The sequence below is a fragment of the Sciurus vulgaris genome, assembly GCF_902686455.1.
Source record: "Sciurus vulgaris genome assembly, chromosome: 4".
NCBI lineage: Eukaryota > Metazoa > Chordata > Mammalia > Rodentia > Sciuridae > Sciurus > Sciurus vulgaris.
The window spans coordinates 4917102-4943827 of record NC_136464.1 but is presented as its reverse complement, the minus strand read 5'-3'; the positions used below and the strand labels follow the sequence as shown (position 1 = coordinate 4943827).

The window sequence follows — 26726 nt, the reverse complement described above, 5'->3', positions numbered from 1 at the left end:
TGCTACCTGGAGCAGAGATCTGGGTAGCTGGAGACCTGGGTAGTAAGAGACCACCTGGGAAGCCTGGGAAGCCAACAGCCAAGCACCTTGAGAGCCAGCTGGAAAGTCCTAGAACTGCTGCAGAAGCCACCCCAGGCCCAAGAAGTGCCTGCCCTGCAGAGATGTCCTCATTCTTTCGTTTTCTCGGACACCCAGCAAAGCGCTTCAATGCCATCTACAGAACTTGGAAAAAGCAGAGGCTCATCTGGACAGGCAGGAACTTAAAGGATTGTCAACGTGGCGTCCCGACCCGTGCTACGATCTTGGCGGCCTTGGTATGCATGCCAGTCCGCGGTCTCCGCTGGTTTATGGCCCAGGAATTCGGTACTCCAGCGCCTCTGTCCACACCCAACCTCGTACTCTCCACGGAGACACCTCCCCTTGTGGTCCCAGCCCTATAACGCTCACCGACTTCCTTCAGACCGATCTTTTCCGCAGTGCAACCGCCTTTTGTTGCCTGCTGGGTGGGACCCCCGAGGGACTGATGTTTTGGGGGCAGGGGCTTCCCAGAGAAAGCAAGGGGGCAGCGCATTGGACAGAGATCCTAAGCCAAGCCACAGCGGCTCGGGAGACGGGGCTGTGAGGCCCTAGAAGCCAGAGGAAGTCAGGAATCTGTTAGATCCCTGGGGATACAGGATTCCTGAGCTAAAAAGCCTTAACTCTGGCCTGAGACCCTGCTGCAAAGGGTATTGGAATTACAGGGGCGGCGCGCCGGGGTCGCGTCAGGACCAGGGCGGGGCGGAAAGATGACCCCGGGGCGGGGACGGGGACTTGGCTGCTCCACGGCTGGCTGGGGAGGAGACTTGCCACCTACACTATCAGGGCTCGGACCCCGACGGCATTTAAAGGCCAAGGGGCGGGGCGGGGCTGACAGCACCTGGCGCTGCTGGCAGCGTAGCTCCATGGAGCACCCATGAGTTTCGGTGCGGAACCGCCAGCCCAGGCCCAGGAGAGGCTGGACATGGCCACATACTGCGACGGACTGGGCGCCTGCTCGAGCCCGCACGGCCAGGCCCGGGTCGCCGCCGCGCACCCTCCTGGTTATGCGCGCAGTAACCTGGAAACCGCAGGCGGTGGCCCGCGCCTGTGGGTGAACGCACCGGCGCTCGGCCCCGCGCTCAGCCCTGCGCCCTACGCGTCGGGCACTGGGCCCGCACCGCCGTACGCCGGCCCCGGCTATGCAGCCCCAAGCCCGCTCCTCGGTGCTTCGAGCGGCCTGGCGGGGGCCGACCTCGCGTGGCTGAGCCTCTCGGGCCAACAGGAACTACTCAGGCTGGTGCGGCCGCCCTACTCCTACTCAGCGCTCATCGCCATGGCCATCCAGAGTGCGCCACTGCGGAAGCTGACGCTCAGCCAGATCTACCAGTACGTGGCCAGCAACTTCCCTTTCTACAAACGCAGCAAGGCGGGTTGGCAGAACTCCATCCGCCACAACCTGTCGCTCAACGACTGCTTCAAGAAGGTGCCCCGCGACGAGAACGACCCAGGTGAGACGCCGGGTGCAGAGCTCCCGGGCCGCCCGCGCCTGGGCAGTTGGCACGCGGGGGTGGGAGCGACCTTGGAAAACCCAATTCCTCGTCGCACAGTTGGAGATTCGTAAGTGGGGAGAGGGGGAAGCAGAGACGTCTTGGGTACGGACGGGCTGCCAGATGGCCACAACCCACAGGCGCGCAGACGTCCGGTCCTGTGCTTTCAGAGGGCTCTGAATTTCTGCGAGCTCCTTAGGAGCAAAGCAGGAGTGCTGGCCACCTGGTGACCTTGGTGGTTACTTAACTTCTCTGCGCCTCAGCGCAGTTCCCTGTAAGTGCGGAAGACAATGCACACCCCCAAATTGACAAAACAAATGACATCCCGCTTCAGAAAGCGCTCCGGTTCCCGCTGGGTGCGGTCGGCTCTGCCCTGGTGGTAGAGTCCGAAGGTCCCCCACCTGGCGAGCCGCCTCTCCGGACAGGTATTTCTCTGTTTTGGCCTTTCTGGAATGTCTAGATTATTCCAGTCGCTGTGGAGGCCATCCCGGGTACGAAGTGCCACCTCGAGGTCTGGGATGGAGGGGAGCCATCCTGATCCCCTGGAGGGGCCGGTAGGGGATCTTTCCCAAGTCGCCCTCCACGCACCTCAAGGTCGGGCGCTTTCTTCCTCCACAGGCAAAGGCAATTACTGGACCCTGGACCCAAACTGCGAGAAGATGTTCGACAATGGAAACTTCCGAAGGAAGAGGAAGAGGAGAGGGGAGGCCGCAGCCGCCGCACCCTCAGGAGCCAGGAGCCCAGGGGGAGCCGCGGCCCGGGCGCTGGAGCCCCAGGGCCCGACCTCCCCAGACCTGCAGGCCTCGCCCTCCCCGCCCGCGCCCGACGCTGCCGCCTGTTTCTCCAGCTTCTCCTCCGCCATGGGCGCGCTGGCCGGCAGGCTCGGCGCCTTCCCCGGGGGCCTGGCCGGCGACTTTCCCTTCGGGAGGCTAACGACAGTCGCCGCCCAGAGCCCCCAAACCCCCGGCCCCACGCCGGGCTTCGCCTCTGGCCCTCAGACGACGGCCTCCGGCTTTCGCGTCAGTCACCTTGTGTACAGCCGGGAAGGGACTGAAATTTGAAGGAGGCTGCAGACACGCCCGGCCGTGCAGAGGTGCCGCGCGCAGACGGGGATTCGGGCGGAGAGAGCCCTGCCCGCGGTGGCCGGGAGGGAGCGCGGAGCCGGGGCCACCCCGCGCAGAGCTGGGCCGAGCCGCGCCTCCCTCACCCAGGCGACCCTGGTCTTCCAGATCGCTGCCTGCCGGCTCGCTGGCAGAGCCAGCCCGCAGGGCCCGGCGCCCGCGCTCTTCAGGAATCCACCCTAAAGGGCGCTGGCTGGATCCGCTCCAGGCCTTCAGCCGAGAGCCTGGCCAGCCCCAAAGAGCCTTTGTACTGATGGGAGGGCTGCCATAGCGCACTGGGGACCCAGCTTGGTCTTTGGGCTAGGGATTCCCTCACTAGGCCAGGAAGACTGGGGCAAGGGCTCGGGAAGGGGGTTCAGGACCCAGGAAATGGGGATCAGGTAGCTTTTTTCCACTCTGGCCAGGAGTGTGCAGGAAGAAAGCCCCTGGGACTGTTGGGATTGGAACTCCTGTAAGGAGGGACTCATGTCTGGAGCTGCCTGTGCTGGCAGAGAGGGATCCCTGGGTGCAGCTCCTTTCCCTGTTTCTCCTGGCCTGTCATGGCCCTTTTCTAGACCAGACATCTCACCATCTGCAGCCCACAGCAACATTATGCCTAGCACCCTGGAATCCCAGGGGGGTCCAAGTTGCCCTTCACCCCACCCACACTCACCAGAGCTCATCTCAGGCAGATATGTGGCCACACCTACTTGGGCCTCTCTCCCCTTCTGCCTCCTTCCCCTACCCCAGATTGGGCCAGAGATGCCCCTGCCCCAGCTCTTAAGGGCCTCCTCCTGTTTGAATTTAACCTTTAACCCCCTTGACCTCCCACTCCCATTTGTATTTGCTGAGAAGGTATCTTTGTGACAGGAGGAGCCCATGGTCATTGGGAAGAGGAATTTTGGCCTCTCTACTCCAACCAGGAAGTTCTGGGGTCCCCAGTGCCATGGACTGTCTTTCCTCTTTGTGGCACCTGACACTCTGGAAGTGTGGTCACTGGGAAGGGGTGTACTCAGCCTCCCCAACACTGCCTGCACTCCAGAGTGGGTGCCCCTTTCCTAGAGGAGATCAGAGAGGGTGAAGCTGGGACAGTGGAAACTGTTCCCTCTCAGTGGGTGGGCCCTTCCGTGAGCCCAGCCCTGCCTCCGCCCAGCCTGGGTGTCAGTTTCCCCGAGGTAACCAAGTGGGCCTGCTGAGCCCATCTCACACTGCTGCTGGAAACCAAGGCAGTGCTGCTGTGTTCCTGCTGAGGAGAGAGGGCGGGGAGAGAACGCGGAGACTGGCCTGCGCCAGGTCCAGAGCTGCAGAGCCTGCAGCTGCCACTTCTCATCCAGTGGGCAGATCAAGCCAAGAGTGGGGTGCAGTGAACCCCGGCCACGTTCTTTCATTGTGCTCTGCTGGCACAGTTTCTACCTCTTCATGTGGCGTTTTGGCTGCCTGCCATGAAGAGGCGAGCAGGGTGCTGGTGATTTGGGAGGTCGTGGTGTTGCCTAACCAACCAACCACCGACCCATGATCTCTCTCCAAATGTAATACAGTTCAAAAAGTCCAGGAAGAAAAAGTATCCTTAGCTTATAAATAAGGAATTTTATCTTTTAAGTCTATTTTAAAAGATAAAGTGCTAAAAATAAACACCAATAATAGCTGGCACATCCGTGCTGTTCCATATAAGAATCTCAACACTATCTTTGGCATCTCCAGTTTAGACTGTGTATTTGCTACCATGTTGGAAAGAAATACTTTTTTAAAATTAAATTTTGCAATGGGGGTAAAATATAGTTTGACAATCAATGGAGCTTTTAGAAAATTGACTGGCAAACAAATATGTAGGCCTGGTGTATCACAGCTGCATGATTACTAGAATTGGTGGAAAGCTGCTATTTTTTTAACACCGAATTTTTCTGTTAAAATTGAGAAAAACTTTTAAGAGGATTTTTCAATTTTTGGTTTGCCTAAACATCAATTTTTTTGGTGTTTAAAGATTAGCCATTCCACGTTTTAGAACACTAATAATTAATAGTATATGAGAAAAAACATATTTACAAACAATCCCAGTAGCACAGGGTGTTTGGAAATTGGTGGAGTCAGATGCCAAAAGGAATTCATTCCTCCTCCACAACAGTTCATGTGTCTGGGCACGTACGTGCTCAAGGTGGGGGACCCACATAGACGTTGTGTGCGGGCTCTGGGGCAGTCAGCTGCAGGCTTAAGAGGCGTTTTCCCAGAAGGAAGAAATTGCTGAAATCCAGCAAGCAGAGCAAAGCAGGGTGTGATCACTGTGTAGCCACATGCCCTTTCTTGGGCTTGGGTGAGGGTGAGCTTGGTCCATAAAGCAGGCTGCATGCCTGGGGCCCACTTCCTCAGCAGGACTCAGCCACCAGGAGGCCAGGAGGGTGAATCACCTGGCTTGGGACCCCACTGAGGCACTCAAGTCCCACTTTCTTTACCATTTTCTGCTTTTGCTGCCTCTGAAATCATGAAGACTATAAGGAATTCCAAATTATTCTGAGGTAATTGTGAGCCTTTGACAAAAAGAGCCCCTGAGCTGTGCATTGTGGGCACATGATGGTAGCCACTGCCACAAACTTGTCTCAGTTGGAGAAATCATCTCAGTGGTGTTGAGTCATTCCACATATGGAAATGAATCCCAGAATTCAGAGGGAAACAGCAATTAAGAAGTGCCTGGTATTGGGCAATTCAGAATTCTGTCCTTTGACAAACAGCAGTGGTGATTTTCAGGTAATTGAAAACAAAGAGCATAATAAAGTTAATTGTAATCTTCCCTGGTCATTGAGTAGAGAAAAACACCCACGCAAGAAGAGCCATTCATAACGAAGACTCGAACTTCCTTAAAAGGTGAACATGATGTAGTGTTTTAAAAGTGAAACTTGGGCTTCAAGATATGAGTTTACCTTTTGCATATCGATCAAACGTTGAGTGTTTGTTTATAATGAACATAAAGTTTTGCATTTTAGCAATGCTGCCTTGGCATATTAATCAACTTTCAATCTTTTAATTTCCTAAAGTATTTCCAGTACAATCAAGAGGCATTTGTCATTCAGGGTTATGACATTGCAGTAATTGCTGTAACTTCTGTGAAAGAAAGAGAAGGTCATCCCCATTTATAGATAGAAACCTCCAGTCAGAGGGCTAAGTTACCTGCAAAGTTTCATCTGGAAGGGGCTACAACAGACTCCTGACACCCACAGCCTTCATGTGGCCCATATGCAGAAATGCACCTGTATGTGTGCGTGTGTGCGTGCACACACACGCACACACTCACTCACACACACACACACACCCCACAGAGCTCTGACCTGGTCAGGATTCTCAGGGGAGAAGTCACTGACGACAACACCCGTCTTGATACCCCAAGGCAGAGTACTTTCTAACTCTACTTTGAGAATACCACATTTGTCTTCAGGGTTTGACAGGGTGGGAGAGGAGCACATGGAAACACGGAATGAAATAGCAGCTGAATCCCATCCATCCTAATAACGTGCTACAAATCCAATACGCTTTTGGAGTCCCAGCTGTGAAGCCAGCTTTGCCCTCCTGCAGCGGCGGACCAGGATCCACTGCTGTCCTCACCGTGCCTCCTTCTACTGGCTGAGACCAAGGAACGGGCAAGTTCAGGCTGGGTGGTGGCTATCTGATTCCAGAATGAGGACTCTGATCAAGTTGATAAACCATCTCACTGCAAACACACAAGTCCAAGTGCTTCTGGGTCCTTAACGTGCACCTGGCTTTGTTCGCCATGCCAGCCAGCCAATTGCTTTCTCAGTTTCTCGTCACTGGGGCGTGATCCAGGTGGGCACTTGAGCACAAGCACAGCCCCTGGTTACTCTGCCCACTTCTCCAGAGCAGCAGTTAGGGACATTAACCTAAGCCTATCCTCTTAATTGTATGACCTGTCATCTGTTGGTGACAGGAAGGAGCTGGTTCTTCCCCGGGCTCCTGGGTGTGATTCCTTTGGTGCATACTGGCATCCATGGGTTATAGTTTGGGGACTTTTTTTTTTTTTTTTTTTTTTTTTTTTGGTACCAAGGATTGAACCCAGGGGTGCTTAACCACTGAGTCACATCCTCAGCTCTTATTTTTTAAATATTTTTATCTAGAGGCAGGGTCTTGCTGAGTCGCTTAGTGCCTTGCTAAGTTGCTTTGGCTGGCTTTGAACTCACCATCCTCCTGCCTCAGCCTCCCAAGCCACTGGGATTACAGGTGTGGACCACTGCACCTGGCCTGGGGGCTCTTTCAATGCCATTCAAATCTCCTAAGAGTGTTATGCAAGACTGACAGCTGGACACTTCAGCAAACTGATTTCTTTAGTCAGCTTTCATCAGTGTCTAAGCAAAGCATCAGAACTATCCTCAACTTCACTCAGTTCATGGAGGAAAAGAGAACAGTGCATTAAGCTGGACCATCACACACACACACACACACATGCGCGCGCACACACACACACACACACACACACACACGTGTTCAGAGTTGTATCCCTGCTTTACTCCAAAGAAAATTTACCCCTGGATCGTGGAGGCCCTCTCTGCCTTTGGGAGTCAAGAATCACACTGTCAGACACGCCAACCACCAAGGAGTCCGGAGCGCTGCCAGATGGTTAGTGTACATTTCATGGTCTTCACAACCCAACCAATCGAGTATTATTTTCCCCATTTTACTGGTGCAGAAAATGAGGTTCCGATCAGAGAACTTGTCTCTCTGAGGCCACAGGTAATGTTAAGCGGAGTTGGTGGGAACCACCTCATGTGGGAGGAGCCGCCTGCCTTCCTGCTCAGTAGCATCCACAGTGCTAGCAGCGTCACAGGCAGACCGGCTGAATGAGTGAACCAGCCAGGCACGTGTGGAGTGAGTGTGTGCGGTGTGCCCTAGGCTTTCCCACCCCAGGATCCTGTGTGGTCAAGTCGTCCTTACAGGGGCCAGGACTTAGGCTGGACCTCAGAGACACTGAGCGACCAAGTCCTGGATCAGGTGCTGAGGAGCTCCCTGTGCTGCCGGCTGTGTGCCATGCTGGGGGATCCAGGGGGCGTGGAGCTGCAGAGCTGACCCTGAGGAGAGGCCAGCAGGTCGGGTCAGGCTGGGTAAGCTCCCCTGGGAACAAGAAAGCAGACGTAAGATGGGGAGTCAGGTCGTAGAGATCCCAGCCCGCTTTGCAGAGCAGCTCGATAGGAGGACTTTATCTAAGGCATTTCCCAATCTACTCTCCCCTCCACCTCCGTGCTGCCTGATCTAAATGCCCTTGCCCAGGAAGGGACAGGGTGTAGCTCCGCAGCAGTCAGGGAGGATTTGAAGAGAGCAGTTCCATCATGCCCCAGGTCCACAGGGCCTGGGGCTCGCCAGGACTGAAAGACAGGAGGCTGGTGAGTGCGTGCGACAGGTGGTTTACTGCACTCTGGAAGCGCGGAGGAGCCTGCCTGTCTCCAGGCCCCTAATTGTGCCGCAATCCATCACGGGCACTCAGGCCTCGCCCTGCACGCACCAGTGCTTGGGAGCTGCCTGCGGCGCACATTAGCTTCAGCACCTGAGCCAGACAGCTGGGGACCCTTTGACTGAACCTCGCCTTGCTGGGCAGGGGCCACTTTACTCCAAGAAGCCTCCGGGCAGGTCAGGTTGGGGGAGACCATCTTCTGGAGTTAGTAGAATTAAGACTTTAATGAAAGGTTTCTGTTTCAGGATCTTGGAAACAGCGCGCCTTGGTTCTTCAAGTTCCCTTTGTGGTCCTGAGTGGGGAGGACCGTCTGCCTGCTTTATGTGCATTCTGTTCTCTGATTTCTTATTTTCCACTTTTTGCTAAAAAGAATAAAACACTTTATATATTTTTAATTGAGGAAAATTAGAAGCAACTTGGTATGTCGTTTTAACAATGCAACATATTAAGAAAGAAATCACAAGGCACATAAAGAGAAACTTTAAAAGAATCATTTGCTATGCAGTACTTAAGAGGTTTATGACCCTTTAAAAATTTTGGTCACTCACTGTTGTTTTAATTTTTTCTATAATGTCCTGATTAATATAGTTAATACATGAACAAAATTATAAGAAACATAAAGATATAAAAATCTACAACAGTAATTTTTTTACTAACGAAATTGTTTTCTTCATCATTGGAAGGAATGATTTCATTCTCAGTCTTTATAAATCTGTTAGTACATAAGCATACCTGGGCATTCATTTCAGAAACAAATTAAAATGAGATTTATAGCAGGAAAGAGCCGTATGTTTCAGGTAACCAGCAAGATGAATGTTTCCACATTCTGACCTGTTGGGAGGGACCCCAGTGTTGATCTCAGATTTCACAGGGGCTCATTCATACTGCAAAGTTCCCTCCACAGCCTCCTGGGGATCTGCAGTAAAGAGTCTTTTAACAGAACTCAGTGTGGTGATAAGTCATTGCTGAGACCCTTCATCCCGTGCACCATCCAGCAGTCCAGTCTTTGAGTAAATCAGACCCAGAGCTGGGGCTTTGGGGAAGGGTCATGCTCAGTTTAGAGGAGAAAGTGTCATCTTTTATAAATGTTCTTGCAAGACAGACGGAATGAAATCACTAAGATGGAGCAAAGTGTGAAGCTGGGGTTTGCAGCAGGCACACCAACCCCGCGGTTAAAATGACCCCATCTGAGGTGCAGCAGACCAGCTTGAGAAGTGTTGGGGTGACGATGAGGTTTATAAAGTGCCTACTAAGAGCAGGGGCTTTTAAACCGGTGAGTTCCGTTAAATGCTAGTAGTTATTGTGGGTGCTCTTAGCTTAGCTTTAAAATGAGAAAACTATAGCCAGGAGAGCTCAGGTGACTTACCCCAGGCAAGATACCAAAACTTAAAGCCACCTGGTCTGACCCCAAAGTCCACACTTCTCCCACAGTCTGCACTGCCTTCTATGCAGTGAGTGGCTGAGAAACACCGGTCCTAAACTCTCTAGGGAACTGAACCCTTCACATTCAATTCCTATGAAAGATCAGACACAGAGACAGAGTCTACTTTGGACTTGATTATCAGAGAAAATACCTTAGTAGTTAAGATTTAAAAAACATAAATACGAGTAATTTTGTTCTTTTTTATAAAAATATAACCAAGTAGGTAGAATTTTAAAAATTGAGGCCACTAAATTAATACAATCTATAGTTTTCCAAACAGAGGAGAGGAAACGAGAATTTGCTGCCAGAAATAATTTAAAATTATTTATCAAGCTTCATGTCTGTCCTCAGATGGCTCAGAAGCTGGGGGTTCCTATGTAGTTCAATGATTAAAACAAAGTTCAGAAGAAGAATGTTTCACAGCGCGTAAAATTAAAACTCCAACTCCATCGGGGTAGCTTTGCAGGATCCCAGCACGCTGTGCGCTGACGTGCCCTCCAGAGCCGCTGTGGCACTCCGCAGACAGCTGAGCAGCTTCGTCAGACCAAAGTGGCTCTTTGGGGCCACACGCCCTGCGAGTCCCAGATGGAGTGACGGCTGCAGCCTGATGTCTCAGGGGCCACGTGTGCACAGCTGCCATGACTTGTTCCTTACCAGTGCTTCTCCCCATGGCAAAACAGGAGGAGCAGAAAACGGCGGACTTCAAATGCTGCCGTCTCAGGGCCTGGTGGTGGGTGGGTCCTTCGTCACCGTGTTTGTCATGACGTCACATCTGCTGAAGAACACTCTAGGCACCAGACTGTGCCTCTGTCTTCATGCTCCTTTCTGCTGGAGCCTCCTGTGGGTGCCTCCTGGTGAGGGGACTGAGGAAACGCAGACAGGATATGGCAGATTTTCTTCACAAGCAACAGTAAGTGTTGGCGAGGATGTGGGGGAAAAGGTCCACTCATACACTGCTGTGGTGGGACAGAAAGTTGGTGCAACCACTATGGAAAGTTGTGTGGAGATTCCTCAGAAAACATGGAATGGAACCACCATTCGACCCAGCTATCCCACACCTTGGTTTATACCCAAAGGATTTAAAATAAGCATCCTACAGTGATGCAGTCACATCATTGTTTATAGCAGCTCAACTCTCCATAGCTAAACTATGGAATCAACAGATGAATGGACAAAGAAAATGTGGTATATATACACAATGGAATATTACTTATCCTTAAAAAAGAGTGAAGTTATGGCATTTGCTGGTAAATGAATGGAGTTGGAAAATGTCATGCTGAGTGAAGTTAGCCAATCCCAAGAAACCAAAGGCTGAATGTTTTCTCTGATATGCAGATGCTAACTCACAATAAGGGCAGGGGAGCTAAAGAAGAATAGAGTTACTTTATATTAGGTAGAGGGGAGTGAAGTGAGGGGAGGGGGCTTGGGGGTAGGAAGGATAGTAGAGTGAATCAGACATTATTATCCTGTGTACCTATATGACTATATGACCAGTGAGATTCACATACAACCAGAAAAATGAGAAATTATACTCCATTTGTGTATGATATATCATGGTGCATTCTGCTGTCATGTATGGCTAATTAAAACTAATAAAAAGATTAAAAAAAAAAAAGAATAAGACAATGAAGGTGTGGCTGCAAGGGCTAAATTTCCAAGTGTCCATTTGTCAGCGAGTGAAGGAAGCCATTTACCCGTGTGAGCTAATGAAATCATGTCTGAATACAGCAGTCAAACAAATGTGCCCAGGGATCCAGAAACAACGAAAGTGTTAGAGACGATTAGCTCTTGGCCCTCAACTTTGTTGGTGTAGATTGTGATTTTAACATCATTAGCAAAAGCTTTATGAAACTTCGCCCTTGCTTTTGCCCACTGGCCTCCAAAGCATCAAACGTCTACCATCTGCCCGTTACAGAGAAAGGTGCTGAGCCCTGAGCTCTCTAGCAGATGACAGGGAAGGACAGCAGCTCATCATAAGGCGTGCAAAGGGTTCAACTTCTAAGAGAAGGCAGAGGATGAGGGTTGTGATTTTTTCCTCTAGCTAGAAGTTGCTAACAAGAAATAGACTCAAATTAGAACCTCAAAGAACATAGACAGGAAAAGGCACAGTAGACAATTCCAACCAAGAGAGACACAGTGTGGATTGAAAGAAATAGAATTTAAGTCATAAATGTTAACATGAATAAAGAAGAAACCAACATGATAGTACAAATAATTAACCATCAGGAACATAATGGCAATCCATTCGCCAGCAGTGTGGGTGCCCAAAGAGTAAACCCACAATAAGTAAATTCCGCCTGTCTACAGAGCAAGCCGTTCAAGTCTACTTTATATAGTAGGTTAAACACATGAAAAGGAGAAACATGAGTGAGGATATAGAACATCAAAATTACCAAACTCAGTATTATCCATATGGTTAGAGTCATGTACCAAATAGGATAATAGTACAAATTCTTTACAGGGAAAATGGAGTGTTTTATAAGTTCACCACAGACTAGATGATAAAGGGAAATCTCTACAACTACCAAAAAATTCTGTCACAGGGATAATGTTCTCTGATCACAAAGCAATTAAATTAGAAACCAACAAAGGAAGACTCTTAAAATGTCTGGATACTAACACAAATTCTCAACTGCTCTAAAATTTCATGGGGTAAAGAAGAAATTGAAACAAGTCAGTAAGAAAGTGCTGGTGAGGTGTTTCTTAGAAGTAAATGTTTACACCACACCTACCTGACACATTTATCTAGTAAAAGGACGGTTAGAAAGATTGACCTGTTGTCTGCAGGGTGGATGGAGAAGAAAAGACAGGCACTCAGCAGCGACCTCAGGAAGGACAGTGCCAGTCACTCCCGCTGTCCCACCCCCAGAAGGACAGAGCCCACTGTGCACCTGCCTCTGTCCACTGCAGGGACACCAGTGCCTACTGTGGCTTCTGTGTGCTGCAGACGGCTCCTTGTCTGTTCCTCCAAACTGACCTCACTCCTGAACTCCGACGGGTACCTCCACCACCCCGTGACACCTCCACACGAGTGTGCTCCAAGCTCTTCCAGCTCAGCGAGTGTGAGGCCAAATCCATGGCCCTACGTACAAGGGTTTCAGTGCAGAAGTGGGAAGGACGGAAGTTCTAAGGGACTAGGAGGTGAGGCAGGGCCTGGAATCCGAGGCTGGCCAACTGACCCACCCCAAAGAGGAGGCAGAAGAAAGAGGTCAAAATGGGCTTTGATTTTTCATAGTGCTTAGAGGGAGTGTAATAGGAGGGAGGAAAATAGGGACCTGAGAGGAGGAGGCTGCTCCTGTGGGAGAAGGGGTGGTCTAGAGGAGCGGAAGAGCCCCCTCTCCTTTGCCACCAGAGGGAGAGAGGTAAGAAGTCCTCCCGAGGGCGGGAGTTCCCACCTAAGGCTCTTTCCCTGAGAAGCAAAAGGTGAGGTTACCCCTGAAGAGACAGAGATGGAGCGAGGAGGAGCGAAGGAGGGACTAAGCAGGAGGAGGTGAGTCTTGAAGAGGGAACGTGTAAGAGAGTAGATCGGCAGATTAAAAACCAGGCGACTATACTACCAAAAGTGCTATACAGATTCAATGCAATTCCAATTAAAATCCCAATGACGTACCTCACAGAAATAGAGCAAGCAATCATGGAAGAGTAAGAAACCCAGAATAGCTAAAGCAATCCTTAGCAGAAAGAGTGAAGCAGGGGGTATCACAATACCAGATCTTCAACTATACTACAAAGCAATAGTAACAAAAACAGCACGGTATTGGTACCAAAATAGAAAGGTAGATCAATGGTACAGAATAGAGGACACGGACACAAACCCAAATAAATACAATGTTCTCATACTAGACAAAGGGGCCAAAAATATGCAATGGAGAAAAGATAGCCCCTTCAACAAATGGTGCTGGGAGAATTGGAAATCCATATGCAACAGAATGAAACTAAACCCATATCTCTCGCCATGCACCAAACTAAACTCAAAATGGATTAAGGACCTCGGAATCAGACCAGAGACCCTGCAGATTATAGAAGAAAAAGTAAGTCCAGATCTTCAACATGTCGGCTTAGGACTAGACTTCCTCAACAGGACTCCCATAGCACAAGAAATAAAAGCAAGAATCAATAGCTGGGATAGATTCAAACTAAAAAGCTTTCTCTCAGAAAAGGAAACTATCAGCAATGCGAAGAAAGAGCCTACAGAGTGGGAGAAAATCTTTGCCACTCATACTTCAGATAGAGCACTAATCTCCAGAATCTATAAAGAACTCAAAAAACTCTACACCAAGAATGCACATAATCCAATCGACAAATGGGCTAAGGAAATGAACAGACACTTCACAGAAGAAGATCTATAAGCAATCAACAAACATATGGAAAAATGTTCAACATCTCTAGTAATAAGAGAAATGCAAATCAAAACTGCCCTAAGATTCCATCTCACCTGAATTAGAATGGCAATTATCAAGAATACAAGCAACAACAGGTGTTGGCGAGGATGTGGGGAGAAAGGTACACTCATACATTGCTGGTGGGGCTGCAAATTAGTGCAGCCACTCTGGAAAGCAGTGTGGAGATTCCTTAGAAAACTTGGAATGGAACCACCATTTGACCCAGCTATCCCACTCCTTGGCCTATACCAAAATCAGCATATTACAGAGATACAGCCACATCAATGTTCATAGCTGCTCAATTAACAATAGCCAGATTGTGGATCCATCCTAGATGCCCTTCAATTGATGAATGGATAAAGAAACTGTGGTATATATATACAATGGAATATTACTCAGCCATAAATAATGATAAAATTATGGCATTTGCAGGCAAATGGATGGAATTGGAGAATATCATGCTAAGTGAGATAAGCCAATCTCAAAAAACCAAAGGACGAATGATATCGCTAATAAGTGGATGATGACACATAATGGGGGGTGGGAGGGGTTAGTGTCAGGGTTAGAATTAGGGTTAGGGAGGGGGGCAAGAATGGAGGAAGGAAGGACTGTATAGAGGGAAAAGAGGGGTGGGAGGAGTGGGGGGAAGGGAAAAAATAACAGTATGAATCAAACAACATTACCCTATGTAAATTTATGATTACACAAATGGTATGCCTTGACTCCATGTACAGAGAAACAACATGTATCCCATTTGTTTACAAAAAAAAAAAAAAAAGAAGAAGCCATAAGTATTTCAAGAACTTAGTGTGGGCATGCAAGAAAGGTACTTAATCGTATTATTAGTCTCTAATAAAGTATATCTGTCAATCAGAAAAAACAGGCGACTGAGTGTCCCTAAAGCTCTCAGGGACTATAGGCGAGGTCCAGGTGACAGCAAGGACAGTTTCCTTATCCAGTTCTGAACACAGTGTGTCCAGAGGAGCAGAAGAAGGAACCCCACCTAAAAACTAAACCCTACGTTGATTCTCTTCAAATAATTACCTCCACTAAACACTACGATTTCAAAGTTGACGGGGCGTAAATCATTTTAAAGTTCCAGCACCCCAGAACTGGAAAGACCCTTGGGGACCGCCACTCCAGGGACACAGGTGCACCCCATTGCTCCTCATCCTCATGTCCCTGGCAGACCCTGCTCATCCACCCGGCTCTCCCTGCTCTGAATGGGCTCATCTTCAGAACTCCCCCTCGTGATCCTTCAGGAAGCCACGCTGCCAGAGTCGCCTGGAGAATTAAATCCGTTTCCAGCGACGGCAGTGAAAATGCAGACCGAGAGAGGTGGCGGAGCTGTGCGAAGGCTCTCGTCCTTCCACCCAGTTCACATTCTGCCGTGCGTCTGCTGTAGGAGAGGTGGGTCACCTCTCCGTACGTCGATACTAACCGCGTACCTGGAGTAGATCCCATGCTCCTTGAGCGTTATGGCTCTTGCATTTTGTGCAGATTAGACAGACATCATTGGAAAAAGCAAAGAAACCTTAAGAAAACTTGAAAACTTGCAAAGCAGAGGTCCTGCCGGCTGGATCAAGATGGATTTTACCTGGCTGCCCAGGCATGTCCTTTGGTGGAATTCAGTTGCTTCCCAGGAGGGTCTCCGACACTGTACAGACCATATTGCTTTTATCACAAGTGCAGTTTCCAGTAGCTGATGTTTTCTGACCTATTTCTGATTACATCTTTTAAAAACCAGTCACTCTCTACCTCAAATGCTTCAGATTGATTATATACATTGAAGTCATTCTTCAGATCAACGATACATTTTAGTAGAAATCACCTCTCTAAATTTTGCAGTGCTGGGGATCAAACCCAGGGCCGTGCACATGCTGGACATGTGTGCTACCACTGAGCTATACCCCCAGCCCTGTGAGATCTTGGCTTAAAGGAAACAGCCAGATACAGAACTGGAAGCTGCTGATGTTCTTTTCAAAATAAAAAAGAACTAATTTTAAAGCAGTGCGTCTGCAGGCACCTTGGTCATACTGGCCTTGACAGCTCTTCATCTTGGGATATGATTAGTAGGACTACTGTTCGTAAGAAATAGCTCCCTCCATTCCCTGATGCATAAAGATATGCACATTAGTGTAGCCTAATGGCTGGGTGCTAAAGTGACACTTCCTGCCAGCCTCCAGGTGCCTGCAGCCTCCAGGTACATGCAGCCTCCAGGTGCCTACCAGCCTCGAAGTAAATTTAAATTTTAACAACTTAAAATCCAGTTGTCCATTGCTGGTATATAGCAAAGCAATTGATGTTTGTTCAACAACCTAGTATCCTACTAACTTGCTATATTGACTTTGCAGTTTCTAGGGTTTTTTTCTTTTAATTATTGATTCTCTGGGCTGTTCTGCATGGACAGTCTTGTCATTCAGAAGCAAAGACAGTTTTGTTCCTTCCTTCCCAATCCCTATGCTTTTCATTTCTTTTCCTTGTCTAATTTTTCTATTGTCTTCCAGTACAATATCAAATGCAAGTGAGGAGAGAGGGCTTTTTCATCTTGTTCTGATCTCACTATTAAATCTATAGATATTTGTAGATGTTCTTTATTAAATTAAGGAAATTGCCTGCTATTCCTGAGTTTTCTGAGAGTTTTTAATCATGAATGAATGGTCGATTTTGTCATATGATTTTTCTGTACATGGGTTTTTCCTGTATATGATTTTTCTCCTTTAGTTTGTTGAAATGACTGTCTTCATACTTAAAGACTATATTGATTGACATTTAACTGTCAAAAGTAGTCTTGTTTACCTGGAATACATCTTTTGGCTGTGGTATATAATTATTTTTAGACATTGTTGGATTCAATTTGCTCATACTATGTTGAGAATTTTGCATGGGATTGTTCATGAGACATTGTTCTGTAATTTTCCTTTTACATAATGTCTATTTGGTTTTGGTATTAGTGTGATCTTGGCCTCACACAATAAGGTAAGAAATATTCTCCCCATGCCTCTTCTAGAAGAGACTGGGAAAATTTTACGTTTGGTAAAATTCAAAAGTGAAACCGTCAGAACAGCGCTTTCTCTCTTGGCGAGTTTTAAAATATTGATTTAACTTATTTAATAAATGTAGACATGCTCCAGTTATTTATTTCATCTGGTAAGTTTTCATAGTTTGTGTTTTTTAAGGAATTAGTCCATTTAACTTAAGTTATGCACTGTAGGCAGGAATAGGGGTATTGCTCAGAGGTAGAGCACTTATCTAGCATGCTGAAGGACCTATCTTCAATCCTGAGCAAAAAGAAAAAAAAAAAAAATACTTGTGTGGGCAGAAGTTGTTCATAGTGTTTCTTTATTATTCTTTTAATGTTCCCAGGTTCAGCAGTTATGATCTCTCTTTACCTCTGATACTGGTAATTTGAGTCTTCTCTCTGTTTTCTTGTTTAACATGGTTTAAGAGTCAGCTTTTGGATCCCTTGATCTTCTCTACTTTTCTGTTTTCAACTTCACTGATTTTTTTATGGTTAATTTATTTTAAATTTTAAAATTTTACTTGTTCTGATTAGTGTACATGACAGCAGAATGCATTTATACATTATGATAAATCATACACAGATTGTAATCTCTCATTTTTCTGATTATACATAACTTTTCTTGTAATTTTCATGATCTCTTTTCTTCTGTTTGCTTTAGGATTAAATCACTCATCTTCCTATAGTTGTCTAAAGTGGAAACTTGAATTATTACTTTTATATATTTATATTTTCTAATATATGTATTTAATGCTATAAATTTTCCTCTAAGAACTACTTTAGCTGCATTTCACAGATTTTGATAAGCTATATTTTATATTCATTTTGTTTAAAATATTTAAAAATTTCACTTAAGATTTCTTTTTCGATCATGTGTTACTTTGAAGTATATAATTTAATCTCCAAACATTTTGGCACTTTCTAAATATCTTTGTTATTGATTTCTAATTCCATGTGGCCTGAGAACATACTTTTATTTCTACTCTTTTAAATATGTTGAGGTGTTTTATGGCCCATGATGTGATCTGTTTGGTGATTTTTTCCTGGGTATCTTTCAGCAATTTTTCTTTTTTTAAAAAATGTTTTAAAGTTGTAGATGGACACAATACCTTTGTTTTTTATTTATTCATTTATTAATTTTATGTGGTACTGCAGATGGAACCCAATGCCTCACACATGCTAGACAAGTGCTCTTCCACTGAGCCACAAACCCCCAGTAATTTTTCTTTATCTTTGGTTTTCTTAACTATTAGACTACAATACGCTTAGGTGTAGATTTTTTAATAATTACATTGCATGGTGTTCTCTAACCATTCTGTCATTAATTTTGCAAAAACATCTCAGCTGTTATTGCTTCAGATATTTCTTCTGCCTCTTTCTCTTTTTCTCCTTCTCTAGCATTCCCATTATGTGTCTGTGCTCACTTTTGTATAAAATGCCTCACATAAAGGCACACAACTGCACCACAGCTGTTGGTTGTTCTGGCTTGTTTTACCCTCTCTCTCTCTCTCTCTCTCTCTCTCTCTCTCTCTCTCTCTCTCTCTCTCTCTTTCCCCATCCTTTCCATCCTTTCCCACCCCCCTGTGATCTCAAATTTCCAGTGACCTATCTTTAATCTCACTGATTCCTTCTGTGGCCAGTCTACTGATGAACCAATCAAAGCCGATCTTAAATTTCCACTGTAGTACTGATTTCTGGCATTTTCTCTCATTCTTTCTTAGAGCATCTGTCTCTGCTTACATTATTCATCTGTTCATGTGCTATTTTCCACTGAAGTCCTTAACTTGTTGATCACAGTTACATTGAATTCCCCGTCTGATTTGCCAATATCTGTATCCTATTTGAATTCCCCTCTGGCTCCTTGTGCCTGCCCTTTCCCACCCAGATCTCAGTAACTTCCCTACTAATCTGACTGCTATGCCTCTGCTCGCTGTGGTCCTCCCAGACAGCAGATCACTCCCTCCCCACATCCACCTGTTTTCTCAATAAAGCCTCTCACGTGCTTCTTAGCCCTGCACTGAGAGCTGTTCTCTCCATTCCTACAGCCACAATCTTGTTTTAGGCCCCTGTCATCTCTGGAATATTCCAGTGGTCTCCCGATCTCAAGGTCCTCTGATGCTTTCTCTGCATAACTACTGTGCTTGTATTCTAAAACATTCCCTTTAAAATTCCTGAGATGCTGTGGTGCCTCACCATGCATGTGCTATCCTTGGTCACCTGGCCCCAAGTTACCTGCCCACCCTTCCGTTCTCATCTTCCCTAATTGTCTCCCCTCCCCACCAGCTGTGCCGGGGCCAGTCTCTGTCCACAGGGTCACTTCTCTCTCTCCATCTCTGTCAAATCCCTAATAAGCCTCAAGGAGCAGCTTCTCCATCTTTTCTTGATGCCCAGTCCGAATGAATTAACTTTAATCTTTATTTACACAGATATGCACACAGTTTCAGTGGCACTTAATACTCTAAAATGTAATTGTGTGTTTTTCTTCCATTAAAAATGTGGCTTTTCTTTCTTTAATATACTCCTCAATCACTTCTTGCTGCTTGACAAACTGGTAGTACAAAGCAAGCAATAAATACTAGTTTCTGCACCAAGAACCCATGTGAAAATCAAAGTACTTGACAAAAAGTGGGATTTTCTTGCAAGGAAGCAAAATTTGCTATTACAAAACTAGGGAATATGGACTTTTCACTGGCTTTTATCTTCATCCTAGTCTGAGAGCTGATCCCACCCAACACTCTCACTGTATCCTCACTGGAAATACACCAAGTAAATAGCCTTATATTTTATTAACCCGTAACATAACAGGAAAAAATAAACAAAATGTCGTGAATCTTTGAACATTTGTCTCATTTTGTACATCTTCACTTCTTCAGTGAATTATGATTTAAATATAAAAGACATAATGTGAAGAGAACCTGAGTGTTTGCTGAGGAAGAGAATAGAAGGAGGAACAAACTCTCATTAATGGGTTTTAAAATGGAATCGGACATGCCTCATAACACCGCAGACAGCAGCTTCTGGTTAATTAAGCTGGAGTTATGTTATTTTTTCAACAGTTGAAAAGGGGAAGAAAACAGGAAGATTAATTACTTTTTGACTAAATTGATGTCATATTTGAGGAGCTTGAATGAAGTTGGCCAAAATTATGAGCAGATCTGAGTATTTTTTAGAAAACATTGACTTGGGCCTAGTTTGGTTTTGGCACTCTAAAACACAGTTCGCAGGTGAGTTGGGAAATGTCAGTAAGTAAATCTCAGGGCAATAGAATTGGGGACGCGGCACCCACCTCCATGGAGGTGGCCTGTGGTCCGAGGACGACCTTATCACGGGGTAGCCCCACTCATGGGTCCCAGAGGAAGTTTGGGTTCCCTGAGGGGCTGCACGGGAGATGCTCCTGGCTGCAGGAGCTGGGTGAACAGAGAGATTCAGGGGCTGAAGACAGCAAGGGCTAGATGTAGGGTGTGGGGGGAACGTGGACCCAACTCCTGAGGTTCCATCCGTTTTGCAGAGTAGCACAGCACTGAACTGTGCAGCAGCTGTGGTCCCAAGTCTTGATGTCATGTCAAAATGACATTCCTTCTCGGAGAAGAAGCCAGGGAAGCGCTTCCTCTGTTGCTAAGCTCCTGTGTGGACCTGACGGGCCTCAGGGCCCAGGCTTTGGTAGATCATTATTCTGGGTATTTCTGGATGAGATTATACTTGGGTTGGTGGACTGGACAAAATGCCTGGTCCCTCCTCATGGGGATGGGCCACACCTGAGGGCCCCCGTGGAACATAAGGTGGCCCTTCCTCAAGTAAGAAGGAGTCCTCTTGCTTGACGCCCTTCTGGCTGGGACATCAGCTTTCCCTGCCTTCGGGCTTGAACTGAAGCATGGGCTCTTCCAGCCTCTCAAGGCCCCCCACTCCATTAGACCTACACCCCAGCTCTCCCAGGCTCAAGCAGCCAGGCTCCCCCTGCAGACCTTGACACTGCCGAGCCTCCACAGCCCCGCAAGCCAGAGCCTGCGATAAATCCCTTTGTGTACACACAGCCCACTGGCTGCATGAAGAACCTTGGCCAATACACCCACGGGACTAGAATTTTATCTGCTGTGAAAGTCAGCTCGTGTGTATCCATCGTGGCCTGTGGGAAGGTGTTCCCCTCGGCCTTTGGAAACAGTCACTGACTGCTCTTCTAGATGAGGTTACAAACATCCTGTCTATTTGTTGTGGTTCAGGTCTGGAATGTCTCCCAGGAGCTTGAAAGTTTATGGCTTTTCTCCAACCCAGCAATGTCCAGAGGTGGGGGTTTCGGGAAGTTATGGAACATGAGGCTCTGACATGTGTGGCAGAAGAAGGTCACTGTGGGCAAGCCCTTGAGGACCGCATCTTGTACCAAGGCCTGCCCCCTTTCTCTCTCTGTCCTTCCTGGTGCCCATGAGCTTTCCCCAGCGTGTCTTTCTCCCATGATGTTCTGCCTCACGTCAGGCTCAAAGCAATGGAGCGAGTTGACTATGCTCTGAGACCTTTGAAACTGGGTCAAGGTACATCTTTTTTCCCTAAGCTGCTCATATCCGGTGTTTTGGTCACAGCAAGGAAAAGCTGACTAACTCATCATCTTCCTGCTCCATTGCTGAACTGGTCAGCCAGAGCCTATTTTCAATCAGCAGTTTTGTTCTTCATTTTAAAATGACACTTTCCTTGGCTTCCAGACCAACATCCCATTACAAAAGTCACCTACTGGAAAGCTCCTTAGTGTATACGTTGAGACTTCTGTGAGAGCCTCACGTTCAAGGCCCCGGCCTCCATGAGGCCCATACCTATGCTGTGAGGTGCACGAAGGTGGGGGTATTTCTAGGGTCATATGGAGGCAACATCTTCACACTGTGTTCTCATCTCTGACAGTCTGCTTATCATGATGTGTCCCTCCCGGGGTAGACCCTTCCCCACTAGTGGGCCTATCTCCCACTTCCCTGTGACACCCTTTGCACCAAGTGTGCCTACCTGGGGGAGCCTGTCCCACCATATTGGAACCTGGTTGTTATGAGCTCTATCCTTGGAAGTCCACAGCTTCTGTGGGAGGACCCAGCGTCCCCTTCTCTGCAGCCCTGCCTGCAGCTCCATCCTGGTGTCCAGGAGACCCTCTCAAAGGGGCACATTGTATGCATCTTTCTCACCACTTCCTTTTTTAATCCAAGATGTGTGTGATTCATCCCTGTGTCCTCTCCAGCCCTGCCGACACCTTGGCCCCGGTGTCCAGCACCACCAGATTATTCTAGGCCCCTGCTAGATGCTTCCACCAAAGAACAGCATGACACAGAAGCCCATGGAGGAGAGTTGGCAGCTGCTGTCATTAGTGTCCATGTTTCTCCAGTTCCACGGGGCTCAGCGGCTTGACGGGTGTGTCCTTCTGTCCACAGACTCTGACACTCCGGTCTTACGTGAGTGCTGGGCCAAAGTCAGACGCTAGACGAGTCTGCTCTGTTTCCTTTTGCAAGACGTGGGTCTCGCTGCCAGGAGCCCCCTGGTACTGCTGGGCCCCAAATCCAGCCACCTGGGTTCCCAGCACCAGCAGGAGCATTAAGAGCTGCAGCGTAGCCTCTGCAGCTGGCATCTGACAGGCAAGATTCCTTTCCTGAACATCCTCTGCTGGCTTCATTTACTTTACCGTGAATAATCATGACGTTGGACTTAAAACTTCTACAAGTTTTCAGTGAAAAATCTGATCAGATTACATACATGATCAAGTTCTTTTGTTCTCTTCAAATGGGAAGGGATAAAATTGTAACAAAAATGAAAGTACCCTAAAAATTCATTTGTCCTGATGTCACTTCTCAGAAGGATCTCCTCAGTTTCTATTTACAGGCAGGTTGATAAACAGGAGAAGTAAAAAGTCTACAGCTACAAAAATCTCTTTTAAACTGAATTTACGTGAGCGACTTGGGACAGCTCTCTTCAGTCATGCTGGCTGAACACCAATATCCTAACCAGGTTTCCTGCTTCAAATGTGGTCCTGTGTCTCAAAGGTCCTGTCTGATGATCACAATGGACATTGAGGATGGGGCAGAAGTGACGTGGGGGCAGAGGGGACTCAGGCGGCAGTTTGCTTCCTTTTCTAAACCCAACTCTCTGCTGTCAGATGAGCCTGCAAAGCCAGCTTGGGCCTGTCTCTCACTCCTCTCTCCAGCTGAAGGCTCGGAGGCCACGGGTTGGCTGCTTCTAAGTAGCTGTGCTTTTACACATAGAAGTCGTCATCATGTCAACTGCTCGTTGCTGTGAGGAAATGCCCAAGGCCATTAACTTACCACAGAACCGTTGGCTTTGTCTCTGGGTCCTGAGTCCTCTGGTTTGGCCCCTGGGAAGAGCCGCACGTGGCGGAGAGAAAGCATGCTGGGGTGCAGCTGCTCCTCACACTCCAGGAAGCAGGAGGAAGGGAAGAGATGGGGTCCCACGATCCCCTCCAGTGGCGTGCTTCTGAGGACCTACGGACGCCGTGAGGCCCCACTGCTGCAAGACCCACGGAACCTCCCAAGAGCCTCACTCTGAGATCAATCTCGTACCTTTGGGGGGTACTCAACATCCAGACCAGACCACACCTTAGTTATGTCTGAAAGCAGAGGCTCCCGTTGGGTCTGGGCATGCCTCCCATGGAGGCCACGGGTGAAATCACAGAGGCCCGGCTTCATCTAGCTGTCCCAACCAGCCAGAGGACCTGTCTACTTGGAGTCCTCATTCTTCCCAGAAGTTCGTGAAAAAATGGACCTCATCTTCCTCCACCCTGAACTTGAACTAGAGTGGGAAATAGCAGGAGCGTCCTCCTGGCCCGTGCAGCCCCATACTGGGGCCTTTAACTCCACAGGGAACGCGTTGGAGAAAGCAGCTAGAGGAGGCCAGGCGCTCACAGGCACACTTCCACAAGGCCATCCACACGTGAAAGGACCTCAGCGAGACCCAGAGGCCCACAGGCTCTGTCCACCGCAGACCCAGGCCTTCAGAAGTCTCCCGTGACAGGCACGCACAATCGGGAGGCGTTCCTTAATGACCTCTTACTATCTTTCAAGATTCATCGACAGGAGTTTGGCACAAAGTTTCTTGTTTGAGGGAAAAATTTTTGTCATTAGTTTCACTGGAACCACTGCCATCGCTCAATAATGAATGTGAGTCATTATCACCAAACGACTCTCGTCTGTCTAGCCTAGCTGGGGTAATGACCCGCTCCCGGCTCAAGACAGCCGTGCTGGGTGGATCAGGAGGAGACCGGGAGGACAAGCCACAAGGGGCCCCTCGTGGCAGGCACAGACCAACCACGGTCAGCAGAGTCCAGCAGGACGAGTCCAGTGCAGACTTCCCTGCCAATCCCTCCTCTCCGTGTGTGGCTGAGGTGGTTTCCTGCCCCGTACCTCCTTCTTCTTGGGAAACATCCAGGACTCCACATCACTGTGACACTTTGCCCAGGACTCCAGACCTGTGAAGAGAGACAGCGGTCAGACTTTCTAGTCCAAGACCAGACTTCTGGAAGCTGCCCCCCAGCTTCTCCTGTGATGCTTTACTTCCTAAGACTGACCATCGCACTTGTTCTTCCTTGTGTTCTTGCATTGCCCATCTGTCTCCTAAACTGGATTGCCACCTCCCTGTGGGCCAAGCAGTCTGGCTGATCTTATCCCTAAGACCTGTGGGGGGGACTTGGGGACATGTGAGACCAAGATGTGTGTAGAAAAGGAGTCAAACTATGGAATGTGCTAACTAAGCGCTGCCGGACGCCTGGGGCAGTGCTGTGCCTCTCTGTCTGGGTGACAGAACCTTGCTTCCCACCTGAGGTCAGAGGGAAGGCCGGTGCCACATCCACCTCTGGAAGCTTCCAGGGGCTGCAGAAGGGTGGAGCAGCACAGTCTGACCTCAAGCTCCTCCTCCCTCCCCAAGCAATCCCCTTTAAGGAGCAAGCCGGGAGCCACTCCCCAGAGGGTCCCCCAGGTCAGGGGAGAAGTCCGAGCCTGTCTCTCCCCATTGCCCCTCTCAGATCAGCATCTGCCCTGCTGCTCCCTCAGCCACCTGGGCTGGAGAATCTGGAATCCTGTTCAGGATCTCCCAACAGCTGCCAGCTGCCTTACAACCCAACTCATCCATGAGCCTCTGCCTGCCCTCAGGCCACCAGGGCCTCAGCCTGGAGATGGAGCCACGCAGGGTGGCTCTTTCACCTCTGTTCCCACCCTGCCTGAACACACGGCCTTGTCCTCTGGGACCCTCCTTGGCTGCAACAACCATCTTGCTCTCCCTGGGAGCCCTCTCTGGGTCTGGTCTGTCCTGCCTCCTCAGGACCCCTGGTTCCCCAGGGTGAGTGCTCAGCACACTTTTCATTATTCTCTGCAGTGGGGACCATGCTGGGTTTTTCTCCCGTGACCTTGAAATACCAACCTAAATCTAACCTGCACCTCCATTTGTATGACCCTGGGCTAAGATGGCTTTTATGTCTCTAAAAGGTTTTAAGGGAAACAAACAAAATATGAGCACAAGGCAAGGGTGCTCTGGAGAGGCCAGAGTGGCTGGCTGGCATCCCCTAGACCAGAGTCGGAGACGCCTGGTCTGAGACCACAGCAGGCACAGAGCAGGCAGGTGCTCGGTAGACACCGGGTCACAAGCCCCCTACCTCCTTCGCCTCTGTCAGCAGATCAGCACAGATTAATCTGTAGATTCTGGGAGTGGCAGTTGAAGCCCCTGATAATTGTCCCTGACACAGATTGGGCGTATTCGGAGGGGAGGAGGGACAGAGAGAGATGTCTTTTGGGTATGTTTGTGCCAGAAATTCTTTGGGGCTTTTTCATGCGGAGGGGTGTTTTCTCTTGGTCAGGGAGTTCCCAGAGTGCAGCTGAACTTTCAGAAATGCAGAGTTGGGGAGAAGCTTGATGAGGTCATGTGCAACTTAATCCAATAACAACAGGCATCTTTTATAAACTACTCTGTATATCCCATTATCCTTATTAAACTTTTATGATCTCAAGTTGTTTTACAAAAAATTGTGTGTTACCAACTCCAGAGTTAACATAAGCCTTTTGTTGAAAGGTTATAGTCCTAAGAAATTGAAAAGAGCTCTGTGGTAAAATAATTTGGCATTTCAGAAGCTGTATCTCCCGTACATCGATGCCAAGGAAAGCAGAAGAGGATCTCTTGCTAATGACCAAGAGCCAAGAGCGAAGCAAGCTCATTTCCATCTAAGTCCATCCCAAAGACCTGGGTAGTCAGATAAACCTGTGCACCAAGTAATAAATATTCCATCTCCCCATCTATTTTCTCTTTCAGAGAAAGACAATTTTCAGCTCAGCCCCCTAGCAAACAAAATAAAGTGGGGCCCTCAAGATTGTTGTCCAGGTCTTTCGCCTGGGTCTGTGACCCAGTGAAATACTGAACAAGAAAGTGAGTATTCCAGGCAGTAGGACCTTACAGGGGCCCGGGGGGGGGGGGGGGGTCGGCAACAGAGGAGTGTGTGGGCTTCAGGAAAGAACTGAAGGCAATGGCCACAGGCTAGCACAGGACAGCAGCCCAGGCCAACAGCTCAGCTGGGGAGCCAGGACCCGACCCTCAGGCAAGCCAGCAGCAGAATGGACGCTTCCGGTGTCGGTGTCAGGAGGGCTCTAGAGGGGGTCCTGCAGGGATGGGTGTGTCCACTTGGATTTGATAAAACCCACGTGGAGGGGACTGAGCAGGAGCGCAGCTGCAGGCAGTTTCCATGTTGGCCATGGGGAGGATTTGGAGACTTGTTTAGTCTCCCTGGGTTTCCCTCTTTCCCCACAGGGTTTCTGTGTGCGCAGTGAGCA

At 48.4% G+C, this 26726-nt stretch overlaps 1 protein-coding gene across 1 annotated transcript; it reads left to right on the top strand.

Annotated features, from left to right (window-relative positions):
• Positions 1–952: 952 nt before the first annotated feature.
• Positions 953–2626, top strand: FOXI2 (forkhead box I2; the record flags this gene model as incomplete). Its single annotated transcript, XM_079136747.1, has 2 exons — positions 953–1526; positions 2184–2626. 2 exons carry the CDS (start codon positions 953–955, stop codon positions 2624–2626), a joined length of 1017 nt encoding a protein of 338 aa, XP_078992873.1.
• Between the last annotated feature and the right edge of the window lie 24100 nt (positions 2627–26726).